The 26,561-nt window shown below is 45.2% G+C and overlaps 1 protein-coding gene across 2 annotated transcripts in view; it reads left to right on the top strand.

Moving 5' to 3' along the window:
* Window positions 1–11,883: 11,883 nt before the first annotated feature.
* The window catches only part of GALNT7 (polypeptide N-acetylgalactosaminyltransferase 7), a 48,521-nt gene continuing 33,843 nt past the window's right edge, over window positions 11,884–26,561 (top strand). The window contains exon 1 of one of the 2 annotated variants that reach the window (XM_077302485.1): window positions 11,884–12,060. In XM_077302485.1, coding sequence (XP_077158600.1) covers window positions 11,935–12,060 — 126 coding nt within the window. In that variant the 5' untranslated portion in view covers window positions 11,884–11,934. The remainder of the gene's footprint in view (window positions 12,061–26,561) is intronic. The other variant, XM_077302484.1, reaches the window with a different exon arrangement.

Below are 26,561 nucleotides of genomic sequence, written 5' to 3'. Positions count from 1 at the left end.
GCCTGGGGGGCAGTGTTTGGTTCTTCTGCCAGAACTGTTCTCACAGAGTAGTTCTGTGACTGTCACTGCTCTTTCAGGGTGTCTGGCATCAACAGAAGAAGGGAAGGCAGTAGTAAGCTGCTTTGAGACTCCTTTGGTTAGTGAAAAGCGGGGTACAAAAGCCAGCAGCTATTAATCCTCTTGACTTTTCTGTATTTGTTGGGAGGGGAGAGCCTGTGATGATGGAGCATGGATTAAGTGCTTAGGCCACCCTGTAAATTTACCAGTAGTTTCTGTATTTCCCACCCTCAGCTTATATGCGAGTCAATGTTTGCCCAGATTTTGTGGTAAAATTAGGTGCCTTGGCTTATATGTGGGTGGGCTTATATGCAAGTACATACGGTAAGTGGGATTTTTTGTCTTGTTCTAGTGATTTCAGACCAGATGGATTTCCAGCCTGATTTCATAATCCAAGAGATGATTCCAAAGACTTTCCATATTCAGCATGTCAGTCTTATCCTTGGGTTTACCATACTGCAGTGCCAAATATGTCCTAGGAAAGCAAGAGGTGTCTTTTTTGAGACTGCCTTCTATTATGGGTGACCTTGTCAAAGTAACACCTAAGACCAGAGAGAAAATATCATTTGTTTTCGTTCAAGGCCAGGCTTTGTAACTCAAGATAGAATCCAGGCCCAAATGAAAGTTTCTGTGCATTTCTGCTGGTGCTACATTGTCACATTATTTACCTTCTCTTCCCGATGTGTCTGCACTTTGACTACTTCTTTGGGTCCAGGCAGTAGGTACTCAGCACACTGTTTGTGGTATGCTTGCATTACACTTAACTGTGCCTGGAATTATGGCTGCTTAGTCATTGAGGAACCCATGCTTTGAATTCATATCTATAACCTGTTTAGTTCTTTGACACCTGATTCCCCTTCTTGAGCGATACACACTGCATACTATCTGGGGACACTGTGTCTCAGTTTGAGCATTTTAGTGTTGATTATCACGATACACTTGATACTATCATGACTGTACTAATAAAACTCTTTGATTTCATCATACTCAAGTTCACAGGTTTGAACTTGTAGTAGAAGGCCTATAACTTTGCCAATGACCACTTTGCCAATGCAGCTTGCATTGATCATTACCAACTTTGGATTCACAATCAGATGTAAATCCTAAACCGTATTTATCTTCTTTGGGCTTGGGCTGAATTGAAAACTCGGCCTCTTTCACATGGATACATGTCTAAGGCACACATCTTCTGTCCATACACAGCAGAAAATGTGTTTTATCACATAACGGTAAACATCATTGGGCTAGAATAAAACAAGTAGATTATTGAAGACTTGTTCAGGAAAGGAGGACAAGCTGACACACAAAGTAAACCTAACAAAAAACCTTTTCTTCAAAACCTCTATGGCTTCTCTATGGAGAAACACAGCCTGAATCAATAGACTATTCCACCTTTTCCCCCCCATACAGCAGACGTCTTTCTAATGTGAACCTAAATCTGCTTCCTTGTGGCTGAATTGGTTGCTTCTTGTTCTGCTACTGTTAGATTGTGTGAACAGTTCTGTTGTCATCACAGTACTTCTGACATCCTACTAAGTGTCTGAAGTCTTTGAGCAGATCAGTTCCTTAATCATCTTGTTCTCTGTTCATCCTGCCAGTATTCATAGAGTTTGTCTTCCATTTCTCTGTAACTTTCCTCTGGTGACCAGAACTAAAAATAGTAATCTGAATCAGGTCATAACAGTACCAGATTGATCTGTAAAATAATTTTCTTAAATCTTGGAAATAATGTTCCTGTTGATGCACCATAAAATGTCACTGACCCTTTAAGCTACAGCATCACATTTGTAAGAAGTTCTATTCATTGCTGGCAAGGCAGAAAGCCAATGTTACTACTGCTATGTTTTGGCTACCTCACCAAATCCTCTGTAGAGGAGTGACACCTGACCAGTTTAGGAGATTAGGAAAGGGATTCTGTAGTGGTTTTTGTTTACATGTATAGAAAAAAACTTTTTAAAGGAAAGATACTTCACCTCTAGATTGCAACAAGCTACCAACTTCATCTATTTAACAATTATAATACCATATGAAAATTATTTATCAGTACATGAAAAATTGTCTTAGTATTGAATTTCTTCATCTCTAAATCCTTCAAAGAATGCTTCCAACAATCCTTTAAATCCCTACAGAAAATACATGTGATATATTTATTCTGGACTTAAATAGTTTAAAATTTGTTTAAATCTATGTACATAAACCAGTCCAAGTTGGTGTGCAGCGGTGCTTTATGTCAAGCTTCTCTTACATCAAGTTTATATCCAATACAGCTTGTGTCAATACATTTTGTCACTATGACAGCTTGTGTCAATACATTTGCTGGCACAAGTTAGGGGGTAAATAGCCTGTTTTAAAATGACACACCCTGACATAGGGATGTACATGTAGAAGAAACAAATTGTAGTTAGTTCATTTCAGCTGAATTGGTTCTGCTACTGTATGCCGCACACTCTGGATGGGTGGAGATTTTTGGATATTGTAACACTGCATGCAAGGGCAGTTCCACAGAGCCTGCAAGAAGGAGCTGTTCTGCCAGCCCTATGGTTGAGGCCAGACAATACTGAAATTCTGGCCTCCCTGCTCAAACATCAGCCTGCTCAAAATATCAGACAAACTATCAGCAGCCTGTTAAAGTATGGTTATATCACCCCTCTCACTAGAAGAGATGACCTTGGAATGACCTATTTTATAACTGCACTGTAGTTAACTTATGATTTTAAAGTTTGTGATGATAAATGGTTGTATATTATGATCTTATTATGTATGTAATACATGAGCCTTTGCAGGGGAGTGTTGGTTATAAATAAATTATTAGGATCTAGGAGGGAAAAGGTTAAGAGAATTCTCTTTTGCAGTTGGCCCCACCCTCTCATCAATTAGAAGTTAGATGCTGAGCCTCTTTGGCCATTCCTTGTCTTCTGTTTCATCTTATACTAGATGTAAAGCCCGTTGTACTCTTAAATACAAAGGGCACTAGAAAGGTGGAAGGAGGCCTTTTGGGCCCGGGGGGAAGGCCTGCTTCCCCCCCCCCTCTTCGCCCCGGCCGCAGTGCGGCCTTCCCCCTGGGCCTAGTAGCACACCCGGGGCCTCTTTGAGGGAAGGCCTCCTCCTGTATGCACGCTGTGGCGCCACTGACCCATCACTTTCTGGACTGTCCTGGTGAGGGCCCAATCAGCCCTCATCCGACTGGCTAGAACTCTTGTCTTTCCTGGTGAGGGCCCAATCAGAAGGCGCTTCACGCCTTCCGATTGGGCCCTCACCTGGACCAGCCTCACCCACTTAGGCCTTAGCCTTTTATTTAACAGTGGCCAGCTGTTAAAGATAGCGCCTCTTCTTGTATCTCTTACATGGGCTCGGAGCTGTAGCAAGTTAACCTTTTTGAACTTAATATGTTCACAGTAAGTTAAATGTACCTACATGAATATGTCCTGTAAAATGTGCTTCAATTTTTGTAAGTAAAATTACTTTCTCTTGTCACCATTGGAGTCAGATCATCTAGAGCCAGCTTGGTGTAGTGGTTAGGAGTGGCAGCTTCTAATCTGGTGAGCTGGGTTTCATTATCCACTCCTCCACATGCAGGTAGCTAGGTGACCTTGGGTTTGTCACAGTCATGTTAGTGCTGTTCTCACAGAACAGTCCTGTCAGGGCATTATCAGCCCCACTGACCTCACAGGGTGTATGTTGTGGAAAGAGGAAGGGAAGGAAATTGTAAGTTGCTTTGAAACTCCTTCAGGTAATTCAAAGCAGAGTATAAAAACCAACTTTTTCTTTTTCTTCTTATTTTCCCCTTAACTAGGGAATGTGATGGGGTAAACTACTTAAAACTTACATGTGTCCAAGGCAAAACAATTTTTTAACATTAAACCTAATAGGTTATGGGCCCAGAGTTTAATAAAAGCATAGACTGATCTTAATTTTTAAAAGGACATAAAGTCTTTGATTAGCAGATTCGAAATTTTTTATCATTAAAAATTCTCCATTGTTCTGCTCCATCTTGCTGTGATAAGGATGGCTGAATCAAGCAGATATTTGGAGATACCCGAACTTATTTCTGAGACCTATAGAAACTGGATGAAAATATTTTATATGCTCCTTGAAGTAAAGGGAGCTGCTAGAGTCCTAGCATGGAATTAGTCTCCTGGATAATCAAAAAAGGGATTGCCAAGAACATTATTATGAGATTAGTGGATGACAGTGAGACTTTCATGTTTGAAAATTCCCAGACAGCAAAGAAATTCTTAAGAATCTAGAAGAGTATTTTGAGTTTACTAGTACTAAATTAATTGGATATTAATTACTGTTTAATTTTATTGTTCATTGCTATGGATTTTAGGGGATGGGGTTTTTATGTGAGCCGCCTCGAGCCTTCAGGGGGAGGCAGGATATAAATATTATAATAATAATAATAATAATAATAATAATAATAATAATAATAATATGTCAAGGAGTATGGGTAAGAACACTTAGCAAAATAAGGGGACATAACATAAAAATTATATGTATATATATTTTATGAACTTAGGCAGGTGTTTGAAAATCTAGCAATCTGTGGTTTTACTCTAACTGGTGAACAAAAGGCCAATTTTATATTTGGGACTTCAGGGGAGATTTCTCTGTGTTTTAGTGTAAAGTGCAAAGCCAAAAGAAAGATCTTTCAATCAGGTACTAAAAAATTGCGGAAGGAATGCCCAAAATGATTTATTGAATTTAAATTGCCAAATGGCTCAAGTTATATTTCTGCAAAGAACTTGAAGGAACAAGTCCCATCCAGAGTGAAGAAGAAAAAACAATCGCTGCATTGCTTTATTTGCAAAAAGAAAAAAGGTGCACTTTACAAAAGACTGTAGAGAGCCAACAGTAATTTTTCAAAGCATGCAGAAACAACACACAAACAATAAACAGAGGCAACATTAAAAATCAGATGCATGGGGAGAACAACTGAAGATGGCGCCATAACAGCTGGGCTTCTGTCCGGCTCTTAAGCCATGCTGAGGGTCAGGAGCAACCACACCTGGCAGACCTGAGCAGATACGCAAATCTGCTCGCCGGTCGCCCCAAGAACCGGGAACGGCATCCTGAGGGTCCTACAGATCCGTGGACAGGGAGGGAGATGAAGCTCTCCGGATCAACCACGGTCATGATGGTGCCCTTGTCGTAAATAACTTTCTAAGCCTGAAACGACCAGCTGACCCTACATTCTTCCCAGATCATCTTTTACTAGACTGACAGGAGCTGAAGTCTACAACAGTAAGGATTGAAAGCTTTCTGGCTTTTCCTTTTCTTTCCCCACAAGCTCTCCCCCCCCCCCCTCAACCAATTTAGAAGAAGAAGAGTTGGTTCTTATATGCCACTTTTTCCTACCCGAAGGAGGCTCAAAGCGGCTTACAGTCGCCTTCCCATACCTCTCCCCACAACAGACACCCTGTGGGGTGGGTGAGGCTGAGAGAGCCCTGATATCACTGCTCGGTCAGAACAGTTTTATCAGAGCTGTGGCGAGCCCAAGGTCACCCAGCTGGTTGCATGTGGGGGAGTGCAGAATCGAACCTGGCATGCCAGATTAGAAGTCCGCACTCCTAACCACTACACCAAACTGGCTCTCATTTACAAGTGAATTCCTTCTTTCGTCGAGTGAGAGGCTCCCAGCTAATTATACCCACTAACCAAACAAAGAGAGAGCTTAAGAAAAGAGAGACTTTAAAGTTTTGCTGGAGAGAGTTCAGTGGGGGAAGCTGACTTGATACGGAGATCGACAAACTGATAATTTGGGATCGCTCGTGCTCCCGCGAGACCTCACGAGACTTTCTGTTTATACTTTGTGACTGCCTAGAACTATGGAAAAATTAACTAAGGCACAGCTTTTCCATTTGTTATGCGAAGGGAACTCAAAGATACTGAAAGCAGTCAATAAGGTGGAAAAGGAAATCCGAGGGACTAAGGGGGAGCTTTTGGACGGAGCCGATGGTCTGGAGAGAGCAGCTGATGAGGATACAGCTCAGTCAACAATACAAACGAGAATTCAATGTCTGGAAGTTAATCAACAGGAGGGGGAGAGAGCTAGGGACATAAAAATCCAAAGCACCTTGGAAGAACTTGGGAAAACAGATTTAAGGAAGGAAAGCACCGAAAACCTGGAAGTCTATTTAGAGCAGGAAGTGATTTGGATCAGCAAAATTAAAAGAGTCTATTCAAAGGCGACAGCACGCAAAAAGCTATCAGGAGATATCTCTGTGCGACCAAAGGAAGAGATCCAGATTGATAAAGTATACAGAGCCTACTTAAAGGCGACTGCAAGCAAGAATCAAGCCAGAGACTTCTTTGGCCCTGACAGAAGGACAATCAGAAATACTCTATGGAAAAAAACACAATTTCACTTTCTGCGACCACCTGAAGGATGTGTTGAACAGTGGAGCATTCTCCTGGTTTCCTGTGGGGAAGACAGCGGCAGTAATTCTTAGGACAGGACCAATATATGAAGGGAACTGACTTTATATCATCTAAGACAATAATAGAATATATTCTTATAATAGATTATACTCTTATATGTATCAACAATTACTCTGTTAAGAAAGATGGTAATAACTTCTAGATCAGGATCAATATGTGATGGGAACTGAATATGTATGCTAATATGTATGCTAAAAGAAGATGACAAACTATACTTCATATGTATTAACAAGACAGCAGCAGTAACTCTTAGGTCAGGGCCAATTTATGAAGGGACTGACCGTATATCACTTAAGATAATAATAGAATATATTCTTATAATAGATCATACTCTCATATGTATTAACAATCATTTTGCTAAGAAAAATGGTAAAAACTTCTAGATTAGGATTAATATGTGATCGGAACTGAATATGTATGTTAAAAGAGGATGGCAAACCATATCAGCTGGTCGCTTTTTTCTCTTTACTTTTCTGTAAATGCTTCATATAATAATAAATAATAAAATTATTTTAAAAAAATCAGATGCATTATGGTCCTAATACAGCATACAAATGAACGGGGTTTTTTTTACTAAATGGTGGGGCAAAACAATCCTGACTGCAAACTATCTACAAAACATATTGCTTGCAAAAGGGAGCATACATCCACCTTATCAAATATGGCATTGCAAAATGCCAGACATGGGATACATGATTAGAGTGCTTGGCAGCATGACCGTTATATTGAAGCCAAGGAAAAAAAGACAAAAACTAGATACCATAACCAGAGAAAGTGTTTTTTGTGGGATATGATTCTGGAAGTAAGGAGCATAGAATCCTATACCCAGAAACTGGTGAAGAGTACGTGATTCACTTTGACAAAAGCAGAAGCAGTATAGAAGTGACTGCATCATGTGACTCAGAAAAGGCCAATGATCAGTATCAGATCTTGGACCTTGAACCAGTGTACAATGATGAAATATCAGAACCATATTCAGAACCTGAAAAAGGTAGATTCCAAAGCAATTGTGCCAGAAATTTAGAGCATTACGAAACAGAAGCAAGTGAGAAGATAGGACAGCTCTGTGACAACAGATAGAAACCTAGGACCACGCCTCTGATGTTCATTGTGACCAAACAAAGGGATCCCAGCCTCACACTTGTCCCACCTCACAAGGTCAGTGTTGCCATCTGAATAGTTGCCAGCAGCCAAACCTAGTAGGTGGAAGAAGGTGCAAAAAGAGATTAATACTCTGCACAAAAATAAAACATGAACCCAGACAAAGTTGCCACCAAGAAAAAATATTATTGGATGCAAGAGAGTGTTTAAGATCAAACATAATGTGTGGAACACTACAAAGCAAGATTGGTTGCTAAAGGCTTCTCACAAAAATATGGCCAAGCTTTGCAATGGTGGCAAAACATAGTACAATCAGGTTACTTTTGAACATAGCAGCATCCAAGAAGATGCAAGTCAAACATCTAGATGTAAAGGCAGCATTTCTTCATGGGAAGATCTGGGAAGATATATACATGGAGCAGCCAGAAGGTCTTATAGGTCTTAAACAACTAAATTTAGTCCGCATACTACATAAGGGAATGTATGAAATAAAACAGGCAGTCTGTGGAACAAAAAGTTAAACAGAATGTTTATAGCACAAGGAAGGAGAAAGCAATTTATGTCTGTATACTAAACACAAAGATGGACATTGCACTTTTATTCTCATATACATTGATGTCTTGATTCTTGGTTATGACACACACAGGGACTATAACAGTATGGGAGAGAAGTAGAAATTCAGGAGTTAGGAGAGGTTTTTACTATTGTTTGATTGATTAATGGATTGATTGTATTTGTTGACCACCACTCACCATCTCGGGAGGTAACTCCTGCCAGCTGACTGACAAATAGGGCCTATATAGGAAGGGACCCGATCTTCTTAGCTTGGCTTCTACCAAATGCCTGGCGGAAGAGCTCCATCTTGCAGGCCCTGCGGAACTGATATAGTTCCTTCAGGGCCCTTAGTACTTCTGGGAGTTCATGCCGCCAGGTTCGGGGCAAGACTGAAAAGGCCCTGGCCCTGGTCGAGGCCAGGCTTGCCTCCCGGGGGCAAGGGACCACAACAGATTCAAACCCACAGAATGAAGAGCCCTTGAAGGGGGGGGGGCATAAGGAGACAAGCCGTCCCTCAGATATGCTGGGCCCAGGCTGCAGATGGGCTTAAAGGTAAAAACTAAAACCTTAAGCCTGATCCGGAAGCCAACTGGTAACCAGCGCAGCTGCCTCAGCACCGGATATGGGTGCTGGATATGGGTCCTCCAAGGTGAACGCATGAGGACCCTAGCAGCTGAATTCTGGACCAATTGCAATTCCCAGGTCAGAGATAAGGGAAGGCCAGTGTACAGTGAGTCACTTGGGCTACCTTAGTGATCTGAGCCTCCATAGAAAGGGAGGCATGAATGATCACTCCTAAATTCCCGTTGAATGGTACGGCAGTAAGCTGCACCCTGTCCTGCCCCCATCTACCCCGCCAGAGGACCTCCATCTTGGAGGAGCTGAGTTTCAGGCGACTCTACCTGAGCCATCCAGAGACTGCTTCCAAACATCTGGCAAATGTTTCGGGGGGGGGAAGTCTGGTCGGCCATCCACCAGGAGATGGACGCATACTGGTGAGAGTCCAGCCCAAAACTCGGGACCAGCTGTGCCAGAGGACGCATAAATAAAGTGGGGGAGAGTATTGCCCCTGCTAAACTCCACAAGGGAAGGCAAAGGGGCATGATAACTCCTCCCCCACTGCTACACTGTGTGCCTGGTTCTGGAGGAGGGAGACCAGCCACTTCAAGGCTGTCCCCCTAATCCCCGTCCTGGAGAGGCGGTGTGCTAACAACATGTGATCGGCCGCATTTGATAGGTCTAAAAGCACAAGGACAGTTAAATCGCCCCGATCCAGCTGGTGCCAGAGATCATCCATCATGGTGACCAGCACAGTCTCTACCCCGTGGCCAGGGTGGAAGCCCAACTAGTATGGATCAAGGGCCAAATCTTCCTCCAAGAATGCCAGGAGCTGGTCTGTGGCAGCCCTCTCCACCAGCCTACCCAGAAATGCTAAGTGCGAAACCAGGCGGTAGCTGGCAGGGTTCTGTGAGTCAGTGACAGTTTCTTCAAGAGAGGGCGAACCACTGCTTCCTTAAGCCCTTTGGGAAACTCTCCAGATGACGAGAGATTGACAATACCCCTCAGGGGACCTCCTATCCATTGGTCACCCAATTTGAGCAGCCAAGAGGGACTGGGGTCCAGGTGGCCTCACTGAGCCCAGCAACTTGTCCACTTCAGTTAAACAGCTGCCTAGAGCCATCAAACGTCATCCCCCGCAACGGCCAAGGAGCTTCCAGTTCACAATCTACCTGGGCTTACAAACTGAAATGCAAGATGGTTCATTTCTCCTAAACCAGAGACAGAAAATAAGTGAACCCTTATAGACATATCTAGAAAATGCAGCACAGTGGCAACACCCGTGAAAACTGACTTTCTCAAGAACAATTAAATAAGTGAACCTTTATCTAAAGGCAATCAATACAGAAACACCATAGGAAAACTTCTATACATAAAAGCTGACCCGATATTGCAACCATTCAACTGTATGCATGACAGGGGCCACTGTAGGAGGGTTGACTCTGCCTTCTGACATGACTAATTTGGAACAAAATTTGCTATTTTTACCATTATAGCAAAACATTAGCCATAAATGAGAATCAAAGAAATTCTCACCAACTAGGGTCATCAGATGTCCTCTGTTTTGACATGTCCTCTTATTTTTGGTGTCTGTCCTTTGGGGTTTGGGAGGCTGAGCCTGTTTTACCCTATAGTCCCCCAGCAAAGGCAAGCTTCAGCTTAAATTTTAGGGATATTTAAAATGAGATTTGTCATAATGATCCATTATTTGAAGTAGTCAGTCAGGAAAGATGTCCTCTTTGTTCAAAATATGTTAAACCTGTCTTGCACTCTATGGTTCAGTTATTTGATTAAGGACTTGTCCATTACACAGCAGCTGTAAAGAAAAGGATGTTGTGAGACAGTTCCCCACAAAAGTCCTTCATGTGAACTGTGCCATTTGCCACAAGCCTGTGGTGCCACGGGAACAGGCCTTCTACTGAATTAAACTACTGGCCCATGAAGAGCAGTATGGTGGTTCTCCGAGGTTTCCACACCACGCCTATCTGACCCTTTTAACTGGAGACTGAAGCAGAGATCTATTGCATGCCAAGCGGGTGCCTTGCTATTGAGTCCTGGTCCCCCTTATACTTGTAGGGATTAACAGTGAAACATACTGTGTGGATATTAACAAAGGTGAGCTGGTGTGACAAAAGCAGCTATAACATTCACTCGTAAATGTCATGAAGGATGCCACTGATACAGTATGTTTTTGGACCTGCCTACAGATCCTGCCTGTTTTGTCCATCCAGTTTTCTTAGCGCCCAGTGCAGACTCTATGATCGTGGGCTGAACCCCTGGTCAAACCCAGACCTCAGTGAATAAGAATAACTTTTGGACACCTTCCTTTTGCCAGACCTACCACTTATATTACTTCCTAATAAAGATACATTTGATAGGCTGCTGCAACAAAGATCCTCTTGATTTCATCAGAGAGCTTTTTCCATCTGACTTTTGTTCATGCCACCCAGTTCTTTCTCACCATTCTTTCAGTGTTCCAGTTCCTGACCACACCTTTTAATGTAGGATTTTTTCCTGTGCCAGCCCAAGCCAAGATAAAGACTGGGGGAGAGAGGGGGAGAGAGAGCAGGGAAACCTGCTGGTCCTTTTTTCCCACCTTGCCAAAGCCATGAACAGCAGCCAGGTATTTGCACAGTTCCTGCCAGGTTTACTCTAACAAATCCACCTCTTTAAGGGGACGTGTCAAAAAGGCAGCCTCCAGTCAATCCGAAACAGCCCTTTAGGCTGCGAAGCAGCCACGTGGAAGCCTCGGCTCCTGGGGTGACTTCCTGCTTCTTTCTCGCCAGCTGAGCCGAAAGATTAGCCGGGAGACGCAAAGCGAACGGAGACAGAGAGAGAAGCCAGGCGGCGAGTTAAAGGGGCGAGAGAGAGGGAGCTTATAAAAAGTTTGCGGGGAGGGACCTCAGCCAGCAGCAGGAGCCGGGAACGGAGAGGCGGCGGCAGCAGCAGCACAAGACAAGAGCGAGGAAGGCTGAGGCAGGCGAAGTGAAGCTGCAGGGAGGGAGCGAGAGCAAGAGCGGGGCTCGGCGCCAGGCGCCTGCCTAGGAGAGGCGGCGGCGGCGGGAGCGGGAGGGGAAGGAGGGGAAGGAGGGGAAGGGGGGACACGCTGAGCTCGGCTGGGCGCAAGTGAGGAGCGACAGCAGACGAGGCTGGGCGGGGGGTGGGGGGAAGCCCGGCGGTGGCGGCGGCGGCTGAGGGGGACGAGTCGGGCCGGGGCTGAGGATGCGGCTGAAGCTGGGCTTCCTCCTGCGCGCCGTCCTGCTGCTCGGCTCTTTCCTGGGGCTGCTGCTGCTCTGGTCGTCGCTCTCGCCTCGGGCGGAGGAGCCCAGCCCCCTGGGCAGGGTGCGGGTGAGTCCGGGGCTCCGGAGGGGCTGCGGGTTGGGCGGGGGACGGTAGCGGTAGCGGGGCGGGCTGTGGCTGCGGCGACCCTGCCTGCCTGCCTGGCTGGGAGGCTGCGAGCCGGAGTCCTTCCTTCCTTCCTTCCCTCGCTCGCTTTCTCCGGGCCGGGCCGGGCCGGGCGGGGGCAGCTTCGGCGGTTGCTGCTGTCACTGCCCAGGCTGCGGCCTGTGGCGCTGGCAAGGCCTGCGAAGGGGACGCTGGCGGCTTCGGACGGGGCTCTGGCGGCGCTTCCTGGGGTGCGGGCGGGGGAGGCGCTTCCGGGGCGGCCGTCGCGGCCGTCGCCCCTGTAACAAGTCCTGGTGCCTTCAGGGACGCCGCCTGCCGCCCCCCGGGACTCTGCTCGCCGGTGGAGGCTGCTGCTAATGCCCCTGGGGAGCAGGGAGGAGGAGTGGCAGCCCGAGCTCTGATCTCACCCGCCTACTTTCTCTCCCCCCCCCATTCCCACCAGGCGTGGGGTTTCAGTTGCTTGGGGGGGCGGTATTGGGGGGTTTTGGGTGTGTGGGGGGGTGTCTGCGCTCTTGTCACCTATTCCAAAGTGGTATCCGTGTGAGCGTGTTAACAGTCGCCCTGTGGCTGTTCCCTAGTTGGCGTGTGCTTTAAATTCTAGCAGAAGCCTCTGGGGATTAAAATCCTTCCATTTGGTGAAGTGTGGCTCTGGTCCAAAGGAGCGCTTCCACTAGGCTCAAGAAATGTGTCTGAGATGCCACAAGGTTCTTCTCACCTGACCTGGTTGCTGATGTTGGATTAGAAGCGCCACTCACCCATAACAATGTACTAGAAGGACAGTAAAAATCTACTCCTAGCCATACACATGTGACAAGTGGACTTCAGTGTGGTGCTTGGTAGACCAGATGAGCTTACTCATGTGGTACTGCAGGTGTTCAGTGGCTTGTTTGAATTCAAGTTGGCTGTGTCTCACTCTCTGTTTTTGGCTAGGCATGCACAAAGTCCTTGTGTTGATTTTAGAATCCAAGGCCGGATCTAAATGAGCTGCTGGGCACATGTGGCACTTTCTCAGCTGGTATCTCATTGGACCTAAGTAAACCCACTTTGGAGGTATCAGATAACCGTGAGGACAAACTTTTTAATGCTAATACCATTTAGTTTGGACTGTGACCTTTTTTCTTTTTTTAGCCATTTGTGCAACTGTATGTGCCAGTCTGACATAACAAAACTCAGCAAGTGAAGCTTTTCCAGCATTGACCTCCAAGCCTGGAAGTGTTTAACACATTTAATGTCGATGTGGCATGATGCTGTTAAAGGTGGAGGGATAGAGCCATTGTGTTTGTTTTTTTTAACTGGCTATTTTGTAAAGGATAAGGGAAAGTAAAAAGTCTCTTATATCTTAAATGTGCAAGAAGTAGTTCGAGTAAATTTGGATTTTTTTCTTCTTGAACAACGTAGTACACTTGGGTGCATATGCACACACATCATATTTCTTTGCACTCCATTTACTGTGCATGGTTTTTGCATGTCATGTTAGTTATTAGGTGGAGATATGTTATTTTAAACGTAATTTCTGACTTGAGCATATGCTGCCAATATAATTATAACATTTAACTGCTAATGGCACATGCTGGTTTAACTCCTTGGAAGTTAGACAGATTTTAAATAGTTACTTTGTTTTAAGTGAGTGTAATGTCTCAATTAAGACTTGTTTTAAACTCTGTGTTTAAAATCAGAGCAGGATTGAGCAAGTTTGCACAAAAGATCTCTTACCAAGAATATAGATCATCTGTGGCCTTTGATGCCACATGAGCCCGATTACTTTGACTTTGTCTTGTGAAGTACTCAATTTTTATTAAGTGGTTCTTCCCTAAATGCTGCCTGGATTAGTCAAGAAGCTCAGGATTGCAGAGCCCAAGTGTTAGTTATTATGAAGCAGGTTTGGAATTATCATAATTCAAAGTATCTCTTGGGATAATTTTATTTGTTCTTTCGGTTTCTAACCAATTTAAGCAAATGCATGCATTTTCCCATTCAGCCAATGTGACTATATAGTAAGAACTGCAAATTTACTTTTTAAAGAATTAAGAGCTCTGAGACCAAAATATACTATTTTCATGTCCCCTTTCTTAATGTAGTAATTTGGATGTTAAAGGTAGTTGAATTGGCTGCTTTTTGAAAAACAGCATCCAGAGCGTATTGATTCTTGCACAACAGAATTGAATCAGTTTTTAAACTGGGTGTGAGGTAGATCCAGCCAGCATTTCTGCTGCTGAGACTGTGGGTGGGGGCAGTGTTTCATCTGACTACCAAAATAAACTACACTGGTGATCATGAAGCATGCATGGTCAACAGTCACATGGGATGAGAGCTGTAATGAGAAGAACAATTGGATTAGGCTGAGACAGCTGATTGGATTCAACCTTAGGGATCCCTAAGATACATGTCTCTGTGCTTATATGACAGCTAGGGATTTGCCACCCTAGTGCAGAATTGAGGAAGAGCCTAAAGTGCTGCTATAATAATCACAATCTTCAAGATCTGTTATGGCATCTTAAATCACACATCAGCAGAATGACAGTATTCTTGATGTCTTGCATGTTCCTTGAAATTTGAATCCAGTTCTTTTAACTGTGTTCAAAATAACTTCTGCGCTTTATTTTTTTCCTTTATGCCTCAACATGGGGAAGGCACTGACAAACCATCCTGTATTGAGTCTGCCATGAAAACCCTAGAGGGCATCACCTCAAGGGTCAGACATGACTTGGTTGCTTGCACAGGGGATACCTTTACCTTTATGCCTCAACATGGCATAAGATTACTGATCAATATTTAAACCTAATTGGAAGGAGCAGAAAAATCACATCATATTTTTCACTTTCAGGTTTCATTTGGTTAGGATATATATAACTTACTCTGTGTTCAACTATAGATCAGAGCCTGGTTAACCATGATAGCAACCAGAAGTATAACATAAATTTTAGGTCTTTCTGGGAGACGCATTGATAATACTTGCTGATCATAGCTACAGTCCAATCAGATTTAACCGAAACACTGGATTGTGGCCCGTATAGATTGTAGGTAGTGTGTTATAAATATTGTGTGTGAAAAGACTGTTTTCTAAAAACAGTTGTTCAGCACTAAACTTTCTCTTTTGGGGGGCAGTGTGCTATGACATTAGTTTACAAGTGACTCACAAGAGAAACAATAACCTCACCAATGTGCTGGACATATGAACAGAACACCGATTATGATAGGTGAGAGGAACAGTCCCAGCTATGGGTAGAAAAAACACTCTGCTGAGTTTGTTTTATAATGGCAAGAAAGACAAGTCCATAAATCACTGCTTTCTGACACTTGGTTTGTGAAATCCTGGATAGCCAAGTACCATGGTTGCAAATTTTCATTCTTAAATGTGTACTGCTGCCAGCTTGTAAAAATACTACTCTATGATGTCAGGACAAAGAAACAGATGTGCAGGTTCAATAACTCTGTAGCCTTTTATAGAAAACCACTGTGGATGAGAATAAACTCTCTGGGTTTAATATAGATTTTTATACACAAGTTTAAGTATGTCTCTATTATGAATGGGTATGGTAGAAGCTGCTTTTGTTTGGCTGAGGATTAGAGTGGGACAGATTTAAATAAAAATTGCAGGGTTGTGAGAGCAAACAAGACAAAAATTAAAGCTTTTTCTTAAAAGGTTGCCATAGTTGATCCTTCGCGTATGGTGTTAGGAGGTGCAGGTGCAGGTTGCAGAGCGGGGCGGGTTTGGTTAAAGTAAATTGTAAATTGCAAAATGCATTTGGTTGAAACTGGCTATTTTTTTCTTTATTTCCGTCAGTGTGAAGAGGTGTTAATGCAGTCATGTGACATTTTCACTGGCAATAGCCGAAATCTGTTTTAAAATAGTGCTCATAAGAAAAGTAAGGGGTGCACAATTTTGAATGGAAAAGAAACATCCTGGCCTGTGTTTTTGGTATTAAGCTGGTGGAATGTCTTCTACATAGAAAGGGTGTCTGAAGGGTAGTTTAACTAAGACAAAGTTGTGAATAGCTGCCTACTACTTGCCTAGCTAATAAAATTTGCTCCTAGGCAACCAGACAGACATTTTTGCAAACTGGAAAAGAGTTGGTTCAGCTATTCTTTCTGGCCACAATTGACTCCCCATTGCTATATGTGAACCATAGGTATGTGTGATCTGGTGAACATTTCTGCTGGCAAATTTTAAATTATTTACAAGGCTGGAATAAGGTACATTGGAGATGAGAGGAGTGCAAATAGCAACATTGTGCTCCCTTTTATTTACATCATATACACACCCTGCCTTTTTCTTTAGTGGGGGACCCAGAGTAGCTTGCATTGTTCTGTCCTCACAACAACTTTATGAAATAGGTTAGGCTGATAGTGCGTGACTGGCCAAGGTTACCAGCAAGCTTCCACTACAGAGTGAGAATCTGAGCCTGGAATCTCCCAGATCCTGGCCCAACTCTTTAACCACTATCTCACTCTGGGTCTGTATACTATAGTTATAAAATATAGAACTGTGCTTAAAAAAATCCCCCATGAAATTCCGTGCATTATATTACAGTAATGACATGCAGTATGTATTTAGTATATTTGCTGTCTGAAAATGTTGTCACCTAATATAGCAGTGAGGTTTTGTGGTAAATTTGAAGGGAGAACACTGATGGCAACACATTGACAGTGACTGCAGAACAAGGTCTTTAACTTCAACATTAAGACTGTAATAAATCTGAGTGTCAGGCAAAAGCAGCAGGATTACTGATGTGTTGCTCTGAATGCACACTTTCAGCTGCATTCAAGCAGTGAAAGGCATCTTGGGTCATTTGTAAGAAGTCTCATGTCGGGTTTTTTTAAAGCAATGTAAGAGCAGGTCTGAAATAGAAAACAATCCTAGTACATTCTTTCCTGACTACCTGTAGGGTGTCTTAAGCGATGACTTTCTTACCTGTAGGGTGTGTATGAGATGACCTTATCACCTCAATCATCTATATTTAGCTGTAGGCTGGAAAACTGCATTCTGTTGCTAGAAAAGGCTTTGTGCAGGACTGCTGTGTTCAAATTGTTTTGCTTCTCCCCCTAAAGTTAACGGCTAGGGTTGTGGTTCTTTGTCAGAGGGTTGCTAGGGTAACACTCTTGGGGCCTCGGTGGAAGGCAGTCTGCCCCTTGGCACATATATCTTTTTCTCCTCCCCCTCCCCCTGTCTAAATGGATCTGGAATGGGAGGTGCAGGGAAACAGGAATGTGCAAGGAGATGGCTTGTGTTACAAACTCGTTTTGAACTGAATGAAATGAAAGTGACCCAAATTAGCTGACTAGAAGCCAATACCTGGCTTCAAGTGTCTATTGGCTGTGGAGCTCACTGGATGATCTTGGGCGAATCATTCTCTCATATCCTCACAATAATAAACCTGTGATATAATTAGAAGACTAGAAAATCATAGAGGAAGAGTAGGATGCAAATAGAACGAGCAAGAAAGCTTTGACATTTTACTCTCCACCCCTCCATCTTTTGCTGTGCCTCCATAGTGTGGCAATAGCCAGGATTCAAAGGTATATCCATATGTGCACGAGAACAGTTCTGAGCCTTCTTCCCAATAGACCCCATTGCCTGCTTCCCAGTCAGCCTTGAACGCCAAGAAATCCTCCGGAAAAAGATTCAGCACTATACAATGGTATGCAAACTGAAAATTGGCAACTTCCTGTTTGCATGTCAGACCACCTGCTGATTGCAAACAGGGTTCTTTGGAACCCAGCCAGTGTTTATTTTATCTGTTAGCAGTTTGTCAGTGCTAACAGTAAATGCTAAAATGTGTAACAAAATGTATTTACCATGATAAGCCAATGTGGCAGGTGAAACTGTAATCGGAATTGTTTTTAGCAATCTAAAATTGTTGCAGCATGACATGTCCTTAATAGTGCTGGAAAAATCCTAGACTTATGACCATCTGAGCTCTCCAAAGTATAACCCTAGTGCCTAGCAGTTTATGGTTGCAATTCCATGCACACTGTCCTAGGATTCCATTCAGCGCAAAATATGGATGGGATTGAACTGCCTGCATTTGTGTACAGAAAGTATAAGCCTGCTGCCAGGAGTCTGAACATTTTTACAACTGATGTACTAGCAAATAAATTTAACAGTCTAATTTTAGAGAACAAACGTTAGATATTTTGCAGCCCTCCACATATTCTTTTGAACACAAGTTTAAGCTTGTTAATTTTTCAAATCACCCATAAATTATTTATATTTATTTGCCATTTTTGCTCTCCAATGGGACCCCAAAGTGCCTTACAACCTCCATTCACCCCTCCTTTGAGGTAGGTTAGGCTGAGAGACAGCAACTGGTTTGGGGTCACCCAGCAAAGTAGAGAGACAAATGTGGGTCTCTCAGGTCAAAGTCCAACAGTCTTAACCAGTGCATCTTTGAGTCTAATTTTTGCTGCCATTGTTTGGCTTAAAGCTGTGTAATTCAAGTTGCATTGCATTTTTACTGTAACGTGATCACCAATAAATTTGTATTTCATGTTGATCCAGTGATCAGAGAACATAGAAACGATGCATGTGTTATGTACAAAAAATAATCTTTTAGGAATGCATTTACTAAACATGTGCCTAATACATATTTATGTAAAGAAAGCAGCATGGTATTCCAGACATACATAATTTATAGGGATTGTTATTTCGTTTAAGTGATTATTTTCTACAATAGTGCCTTTTCAGTGGCTCAGATACATGACTGTTTCTGTGTTTTTGAACATAAAATTTGAACAAAGTTTCATACAAAAAAGAGTTATGCATTCCTGGCTGTATTTAACTTTTTTCCCCTACCTTCCCAATAAAGTTGGAGTGCTGGCTCTAGAACAGTAACAGAATCCCACCTGGATGGACTGGGCTGAGATGGGGAGAACTTGGCAGCTGTTCAGTTATCCCATCTTCATTTTCAGCAAGCCCTGGGAGAAGAGATTGGGCTAAGCAGAGCTGCAATTAATCTTGGTGACTCCAGTGTTCTCTGTGCTCTTCCTGCCCTCCTCTACATTGCCAGTGCGGTGCAGTTGTTAGAGTGCTAGATAGGGGCCTTTACCACAAGGCAGTGCTGTCCTGAGTAAGTATTGGTGTTGCTGCAGCTGGAAGTTCAGCACAGTGGCACCTGGGTTTTCTGTATTTTCCCTGCCTAGTCAGTATGAAGGTAACAACTAGTGGGAGATTCATTGTTTTGAGGGGTAGAGGCCCTCACAGGAAACATAATGATGTTGCTGGAAATGCGCTGGCATGACTTCTGGTGCAATTGGAAGTGATGCCATCTCACTGGGGGCAACACAAAAGCATTCAGCACACTCTGAATGCTAGAATGTTGCCAATGATACAATGATGTGAACCCTGGCTGTGCTGGAAGTGACGCCAGCACATAGGAATGCTGATGCTCACCGCCCCCCCCTCCACCATTCCTCCCAAATGCCCAGCTGAGCAGCAGCTGGAAGGGCCTATTGGAAGATCCCCTACACTTGCAGGAACATGCCAACCCTATCCCTAAACCAGTTTTCATGATGGCCATTTCCCACCCCCCTCCATCTGCACTACAGAAGGGGTCTTTTCCACAGGTGTTTTTTTTTAAAGTAATGAATATACCATAGGAAGGTAATGTCAAGTTACCTTTGCTCTTCTCTTGCCTTAAACCCAATGAGGTATCATTGAGTCAACCCTTAATTCCATTATATCTGTTGTGCCCTTGCCTTCGCCACCTTCTGATGTGCCGCCAAAAGGTGCTCCAGAGGCTGCAGCCAGCCTGGGAGCACTAGCTGGGCCAAGCATACCCCCCCCTGCACCACCTACAGACCCTGCCACCAATGATTTGATCAAGGTCAGCCAATCCTTCAGATGAAGAATAGCTTGGACTCAGCTAAGACTCTCACCCAGTCCTACCTGCCAGCACCCTCAAGGTCAAGAGGGGAGACCCCATCCAGCCTGAAGAATTCGCTGGATCAGCAGCAGACACTATACCTCAGCAATCTGACAGGTGATCTGACAGGTGATCAGCTTGGCTGTCAGCACACTGCTAGTCCTGATGAGGGACAGCTGAAGCTCCTTCCTCAGACAAGGACTAGGCTCAGCCGCAAGTCCTCTAGTTCAGTGGACCCCAACCCGCGGGCCGCGGCCCAGTGCTGGGCCGCAAAGACCTTGGCTCCGGGCCGCAGTTCCTTCTTCCCTCCCCCCCGAAGCGAGAAGCTCGCCAGGCCGCGAGCAAATCGGCCGCCAAATCACGGCCCGGCAAGCTTCTTGTTTCAGGAGGGGAGGGAAGAGAAGCTTGCCGAGTCGCAAGCTAATCGGCCGCTTTAGCAGCCGATTTGCTGGCGGCCCGGAGGGGCCAGGAGGGGGAGCCACGGCCGCCGGCATGGTGGCAGCGCAAACGCGCATGTGCAGACTGCTGCACACACGCGTTTGCGCCCCTGCCGGGCTGCAAAGGACCCTCTGACAGGCCCTGACTGAGGGGAGGGAGGCCTTTCCAAGAGCAACGCAGGGGAGCCTGAGGGCCTTCCTTTTGAGGGGGGGGGACTTTCCCCTTCTACCCAACAGTTGCCTGACAGGGACGCCACAGAAAAGCCCCTTCTCACTTAAAATACTGCTCTGCCCAGAGGTTAGACACAGCCAAGCCTTGTGTCTTCTTTGCAACTCTCTACAGATTTGAGGCCACTGCACAGTGTTATTCTGCAGAGGAAACTGGCTCTTTTGTCTCCTGTTTCATCTCCACAACAACCCTGTGTAGTAGGCCTCAAGTCTTTCAATTCAACAACAACCTGTGTGGGAAGCCTTAAATGTTTCTTCTCTACCACAACCCTGTCCAAAGTAGCCCTTTCTGCCTGGGGAGCTGATCTTTATACTCTGCAGGTGAGCTGTAATTCCAGGAGCTCTCCAGGCCACACCTGTAGGTTTGCTATCCCTGGGTTGGAAATATTCCTGCAGGTTTGGAGGTGGGACTTCAAAATCATACAATGCCTCAGAGTCCAGCCTTCAAATGAGCCATTTTTGCCTGCAGTTGGTAGGGAGTGGTGCAGGAGTGTCCCTTTTGGCCTATGGGTTATGGCCAGCCCTTACCAGCAACTGTTTGTATTCTGGGGCACAGACAGGCAGACCAGCATCAGTCCTGTGAGTCTGGAAAGTGCAGGAAGATCTAAATAAATATTTACAGCCTGAAACTGTAAATAGAGAACAAGTAAATGTCTGGAGACACATAGTCACCAAATTACTTATTGGCCTGGCAAATAACCTTGGCCTGGCAAATAAAAAAACAGTATAAAAACCTTTGGGTAGTAAGCAATAGAGTACAAAAATCTGTTCTTCTAAGGAGCAACCATGAAAGAAGCATGTGGGCACATAACATTTTACCAACAGTGAAAACATGGGAGACAAAAGGAACAGGGTAGACACCTGTGTACTGTGACTACCCCATGAGTAAGAGGGCAGAGGGGCATTTCGGTGAATGTGGCCTAATTCACACAAGAAGGGAAATGACGCAGAACTGGGAGGAATTGGTTGCCATCTTTCCCTAAGAAGAGTCTCCAGCCTGATTTTTCCTTCACATATCTGAGGACATGGCTCTGGAAAGCTCATCTGTAACCACTATGCCAAAATTCCCAAAGGTCAGTCCTCTCCCACACTCAACGAACATTCCACACCACAGGTTCTTGACACCCATATCTCCACACCCATGCCCTCACTTGCCACCATGCCACCACAACCTCCCACACAACACACATATTCAACCCCATGCCCTTACAATCGGGACAACTCCCTCTTCCCACTGCCAAGCTCTAGCACCTGTTGTATTCTTGGATACAACGGGCTTTGCCCCTAGTCATAACATAACATGTCAACCAGAACAATAAAACAAGAATGGGAACATTGCCACAGCTTTGGGTTGATCAGATTCTTCGGTCATGGGAGGGGGTGTCTGAGGGGGCAGTGGGTGTTTTTGAACTGGTTGGCTTCAAGCAAACACCTGTTGGATGAGCCCCCTATTGCAAGCCCTGCAAAATTGTGAGTGTTTGGACAGGGTCCTGATCTCTTCAGGGACCTCGTTCCACCGGGGGGGGGGGGCAGGACCAAGAAGGCTCTGGCCCTTGTTGAGGTTTGACATGCTTCACTGGGGCCAGGGACCCTCAGCCAGTTGGAGGTAGTAGAACGTAAGACTCTTTGGGGGGGTATAGGCAGGGAGGCAGTCTCTCAGATACAGTGGGCCCAGACAACGTATGGCAATTACCAAAACCTTAAGGTTAATCCAGAATTCAACTGAGAGCCAGCTGAGTTGTCGGATTTTAGGCCAGATGTGGGATCTCCAGATGATACCACTCTAATGGCAGAAAGTGAAGAGGAACTAAAGAGCCTGTTGATGCAGGTGAAGGAGGAGAGTGCAAAAGTTGGCTTGAAACTCAACATCAAGAAAACGAAGATCATGGCATCCAGCCCTCTCAATTCCTGTCAAATAGATGGGGAAGAAATGGAGATAGTGACACATTTTATTTTCCTGGGCTCCAAAATCACTGCAGATGGGGACTGCAGCAAAGAAATTAAAAGACGCTTGCTCCTGGGGAGGAAAGCTATGGCAAATCTAGACAGCATCCTAAAAAGCAGAGACATCACCCTGCCAACAAAAGTGTGTTTAATCAAGGCTATGGTATTCCCAGTTGCAATGTATGGCTGTGAAAGTTGGACCATAAGGAAGGCAGAGCATCAAAGAATTGAGGCTTTTGAACTTTGGTGATGGAGAAGACTCTTGCGAGTCCTTTGGACTGCAAGGCGAACAAACCGGTCAGTCCTAGAGGAGATCAGCCCGGACTGCTCCTTAGAAGGCCAAATCCTGAAGATGAAACTCAAATACTTTGGCCACCTAATGAGAAGGAAGGACTCCTTGGAGAAGAGCCTAATGCTGGGAGAGATTGAGAGCAAAAGAAGAAGGGGATGACAGAGAATGAGGCGGCTGGATGGAGTCACTGAAGCAGTAGGTGCAAACTTAAATGGACTCCGGGGAATGGTAGAGGACAGGAAGGCCTGGAGGATCATTGTCCACGGGGTTGCGATGGGTTGGACACGACTTCGCACCTAACAACAACAACAACAAGGGATCTCCATGGTGTATTAGTGAGAATCCTTGCTGCGGTGTTCCACACCAGCTGTAGTTTCCAGATCAAGGATAAGGGTAGACCTGCATAGAGCAAGTTACAGAAGTCCAGTCTAGAGGTAACCACTGCATGGATCATTGTGGCTAGGTGTTCTGGGGCCAAGTAGGGCACTAGTAGCTTGGCTTGGCAGAGGTGGTGAAATGGCAGTCGCACTACCTATGTGATCTGGGCTTCCATTGTAAGGGAAGCACCCAGGATGACGCCTGGGTTTCTGGCGGAGTGAGCTGTTATGAGCTGTACTCCATTCAGGTGGGCAGGCGCTCTTCCTCCCATGGTTCCTTCCTGCCCAGCCACAGGACCTCTGTCTTTGCGGGGTTGAGCTTCAGATAACTCTGCTTGAGCCATTTCATCACTGCTTTCAGGCAACTAATGCTTCTGGGGGCGGGGGGAAGTCAGGGTGGTCATCCATCAGGAGGAAGAGCTGGGTGTCATCTGCGTATTGTTGACAACCCAGCCCAAACATCTGTACCAGCAGAGCAAGATGATGTATGAAGATATTAAATAGGATATGAGAGAGGACTGCTCCTTGTGCTGGAGATGGCTAGATACTCTTTCTTCTATTGTTACCCTCTGTCCGTGACCTTGGAGTAAAGAGATCAGCCATCTGAAGGCTGTTCCCTGTATCCTTGCGGCGGCGAGGCAGTGAGCTAGGAGCTCATGATTGACTGTCAAATGCTGCTGACAGGTCTAATAGTACCAGCAGCGCTGACCCGCCTCTGTCCAGTTGGCAGCAGAGGTCGTCCATCAGACTGACTAGCGCTGTCTCTAACCCATGGCCAGGCCAGAAAACCCAACTGAAATGGGTCAAGGACTAAAGTTCCTTCCAGAAATGCTGATATTTGGCCTGCAGCAGCCCTTTCAACCAACTTCCCTAGAAATGCTAGATGCAAGATGGGGCGGTAGTTGTCAGGCTCCTGCGGAGCCAAGGATGTTTTTTTGAGCAACTGGCATACCACTGCCTCTTTTAATCCCTCCGGGAATTCTCCTATTGAGAGCAAGAGGCTGATTATTTCCCGGTGGGGGGCTCCTATTCTTACGTCTGTTGTTTTTAGCCACGATGGACATGGGTCTATTGGGCAGGTGGTTGGCCTCATTGTTGTTAGCATCCTGTCCATTTCATTTAGTGATAGTCGTCTGAAGTAACGTTCTCTCCAAAGACAGCCAGGAGGCCTCTAGTTCACTTTCTGTGTCCAAAGTTGGAAGATCATGGTGGAGAGTTGGGATTTTGTCTGCAGAATGACTCGCAAATACCTCACTGCTAATGTCCAATTGGCTATTGTTTTGGCGCCCTTCGTTGAGGGCTGTAAGGGATCGGACTATCCTGAATAATTGTGCTGGGTGTGAGTGTGCAGATGCATTGCTAATCAAGTAAAAGCTAATCAAGTTTCACTGACTTCACCGCCATCTCATAGGCTCTTAACTGTGTTCTATATGTTCTCGATTCTTTGTCGTGAATTTTCTAAACTCACTTTAGTCGTTCCTGTTTCTCCCTGCGGAGCTCTTCAGTGTACAAGGGGCCTGCTTGAGACGGGGCAGAGAGGATGTCTGGGAGCTATCTCATCAATGGCAGCCAGCATTCTGTCATGCCAGTCGTTGACCAGTCCATTCTAGAGAAGTGCTGGAAGGCACTGGGTCCCACAAAGCATTCAAGAATCCAATTAGATTCATAAGTCTCTGCGGGCGAGCTGAAATGTGCTTGGTGCCCAACTGAGGGGGAGGTGGCAATCTAAGCTGTCACGGCAGTAGTCGTGACCGGATCTACGCTCAACCCTACACCAAAAATCAGGTCCAGGTTAGGACCTGCCTGGTGGGTAGGGCCAACAACACATTGCGAGAGCCCTAGTGTTGCCATGGCTGACACCAGGTCCAACCCATTGCAAGAACATGGCAATTCCACATGGACACTAAAGTCCCCCAGAATTAATAGTCTTTCCCAAGTTGTCACACAAAACATGCCTCTTTAAAGTTTACTACCCGTCCCAATCAGGAATGATTCTTCCCCCTCCCCTTCCCCTCCAACATCAAAGGATTCGAATCATTACGGCCCTGATCTAGCCGCCTGGGCTTCGGCACCCATGAAAGTCTATGGTGCCATAGACTATAATGGGAATTTCGGCATTCCCACCTTTCCCGGGGCCTGGGGGTACATGGGTTTGAGGTGGAGCCTTCAAACTTCAGGGTAGCTCCAGCAGGCTCTTTCCTGACTTTCTTCCAAATTCTATGATTGGTCCAAGGGGTCCACATCTAGGGGCTCCTGAAGAGGATGCCCCCATCCCACCATTATATCCATTGGAGAGTCCGTCCCATTGGATATAATGGAGGGATTGGGGCATCCTCTTTGGGAGGATGTGGACTCCTTGGACCAGTTATTATGGAATTTGGGGAGGGTGAAGTCAGTAAAGAGCCTCCTGGAGCTATCCTGAAAGTTTGGAGGCTCTACCTCAAACCCAACTCCCCCCCCCCCCAGGCCACAGGAAAGGCAGGAATGCTGAAATTTCCATTACAGAATATGGAGGTAGGGGATTAGCTGCCTGGATTGACTGACAGGCAGAAGAGTGACACGTATAAAGCAGATTGCTCTCTTACACTATTTCCAGCAGCACATGTGGAGTGTAAGAAGCGTGAAACAGCAGACAAGGCGAGACAGCAGAAAAGGTGAGGAATGGCTGGGAAGTGAGATGACTTTTTGCGCTTTGCCCTTCAGCTTGCAAAACACTATTTTTTCTGATGTGTAGAAATGCCCTTGGTCTTGATTTCCTGGCCTAGGGTGTAATTAATTGGTACCCAATGTGCAGCCTCATGGGGCAGCACGATATCACTATGCCAATTGGTAACTTTTAAACTCAAAAAGCCCCCCCTCCCACCTCTGGGGGGGAATGGCAACTGTGTCAGTGCAATGGGAAAAATCCAAACTGTTCTGGCTTTACTGCAGCCAGCCTGACTTTACTGCAATCCTTCCCAGTACAACAGAGGTTAGGGAATCATTACATATGAGTCAAGAAAAATTTGGCTGGTGCACAAAGCACTATGATGCAGGGAAGATGCAGGGGGAGAAACGACTTCCCAGCAACATATCAAACCCAGCAACATATCTACACGGCAAGTCACCCGTGTAGAAATGGACACAGAATCAGTAGGTCTTTTTGCAGGTACCTATCAGCTTCCTAGGTGACCTTGAGCCAGTAACTGTTTCTCAGCCTAATATCACCTCTCTCTCTTTCTCTGTCTCTCTGTGTGTGTGAATGATGCTTTTACTTTTGCTTTGATGCTCCGGGTACTGCTGATTAGTTAATGTTGTCAAAGCT

This window comes from Paroedura picta, chromosome 10 (genome assembly GCF_049243985.1).
Source record: "Paroedura picta isolate Pp20150507F chromosome 10, Ppicta_v3.0, whole genome shotgun sequence".
NCBI lineage: Eukaryota > Metazoa > Chordata > Lepidosauria > Squamata > Gekkonidae > Paroedura > Paroedura picta.
This window is presented reverse-complemented; position numbering and strand designations above follow the sequence as displayed.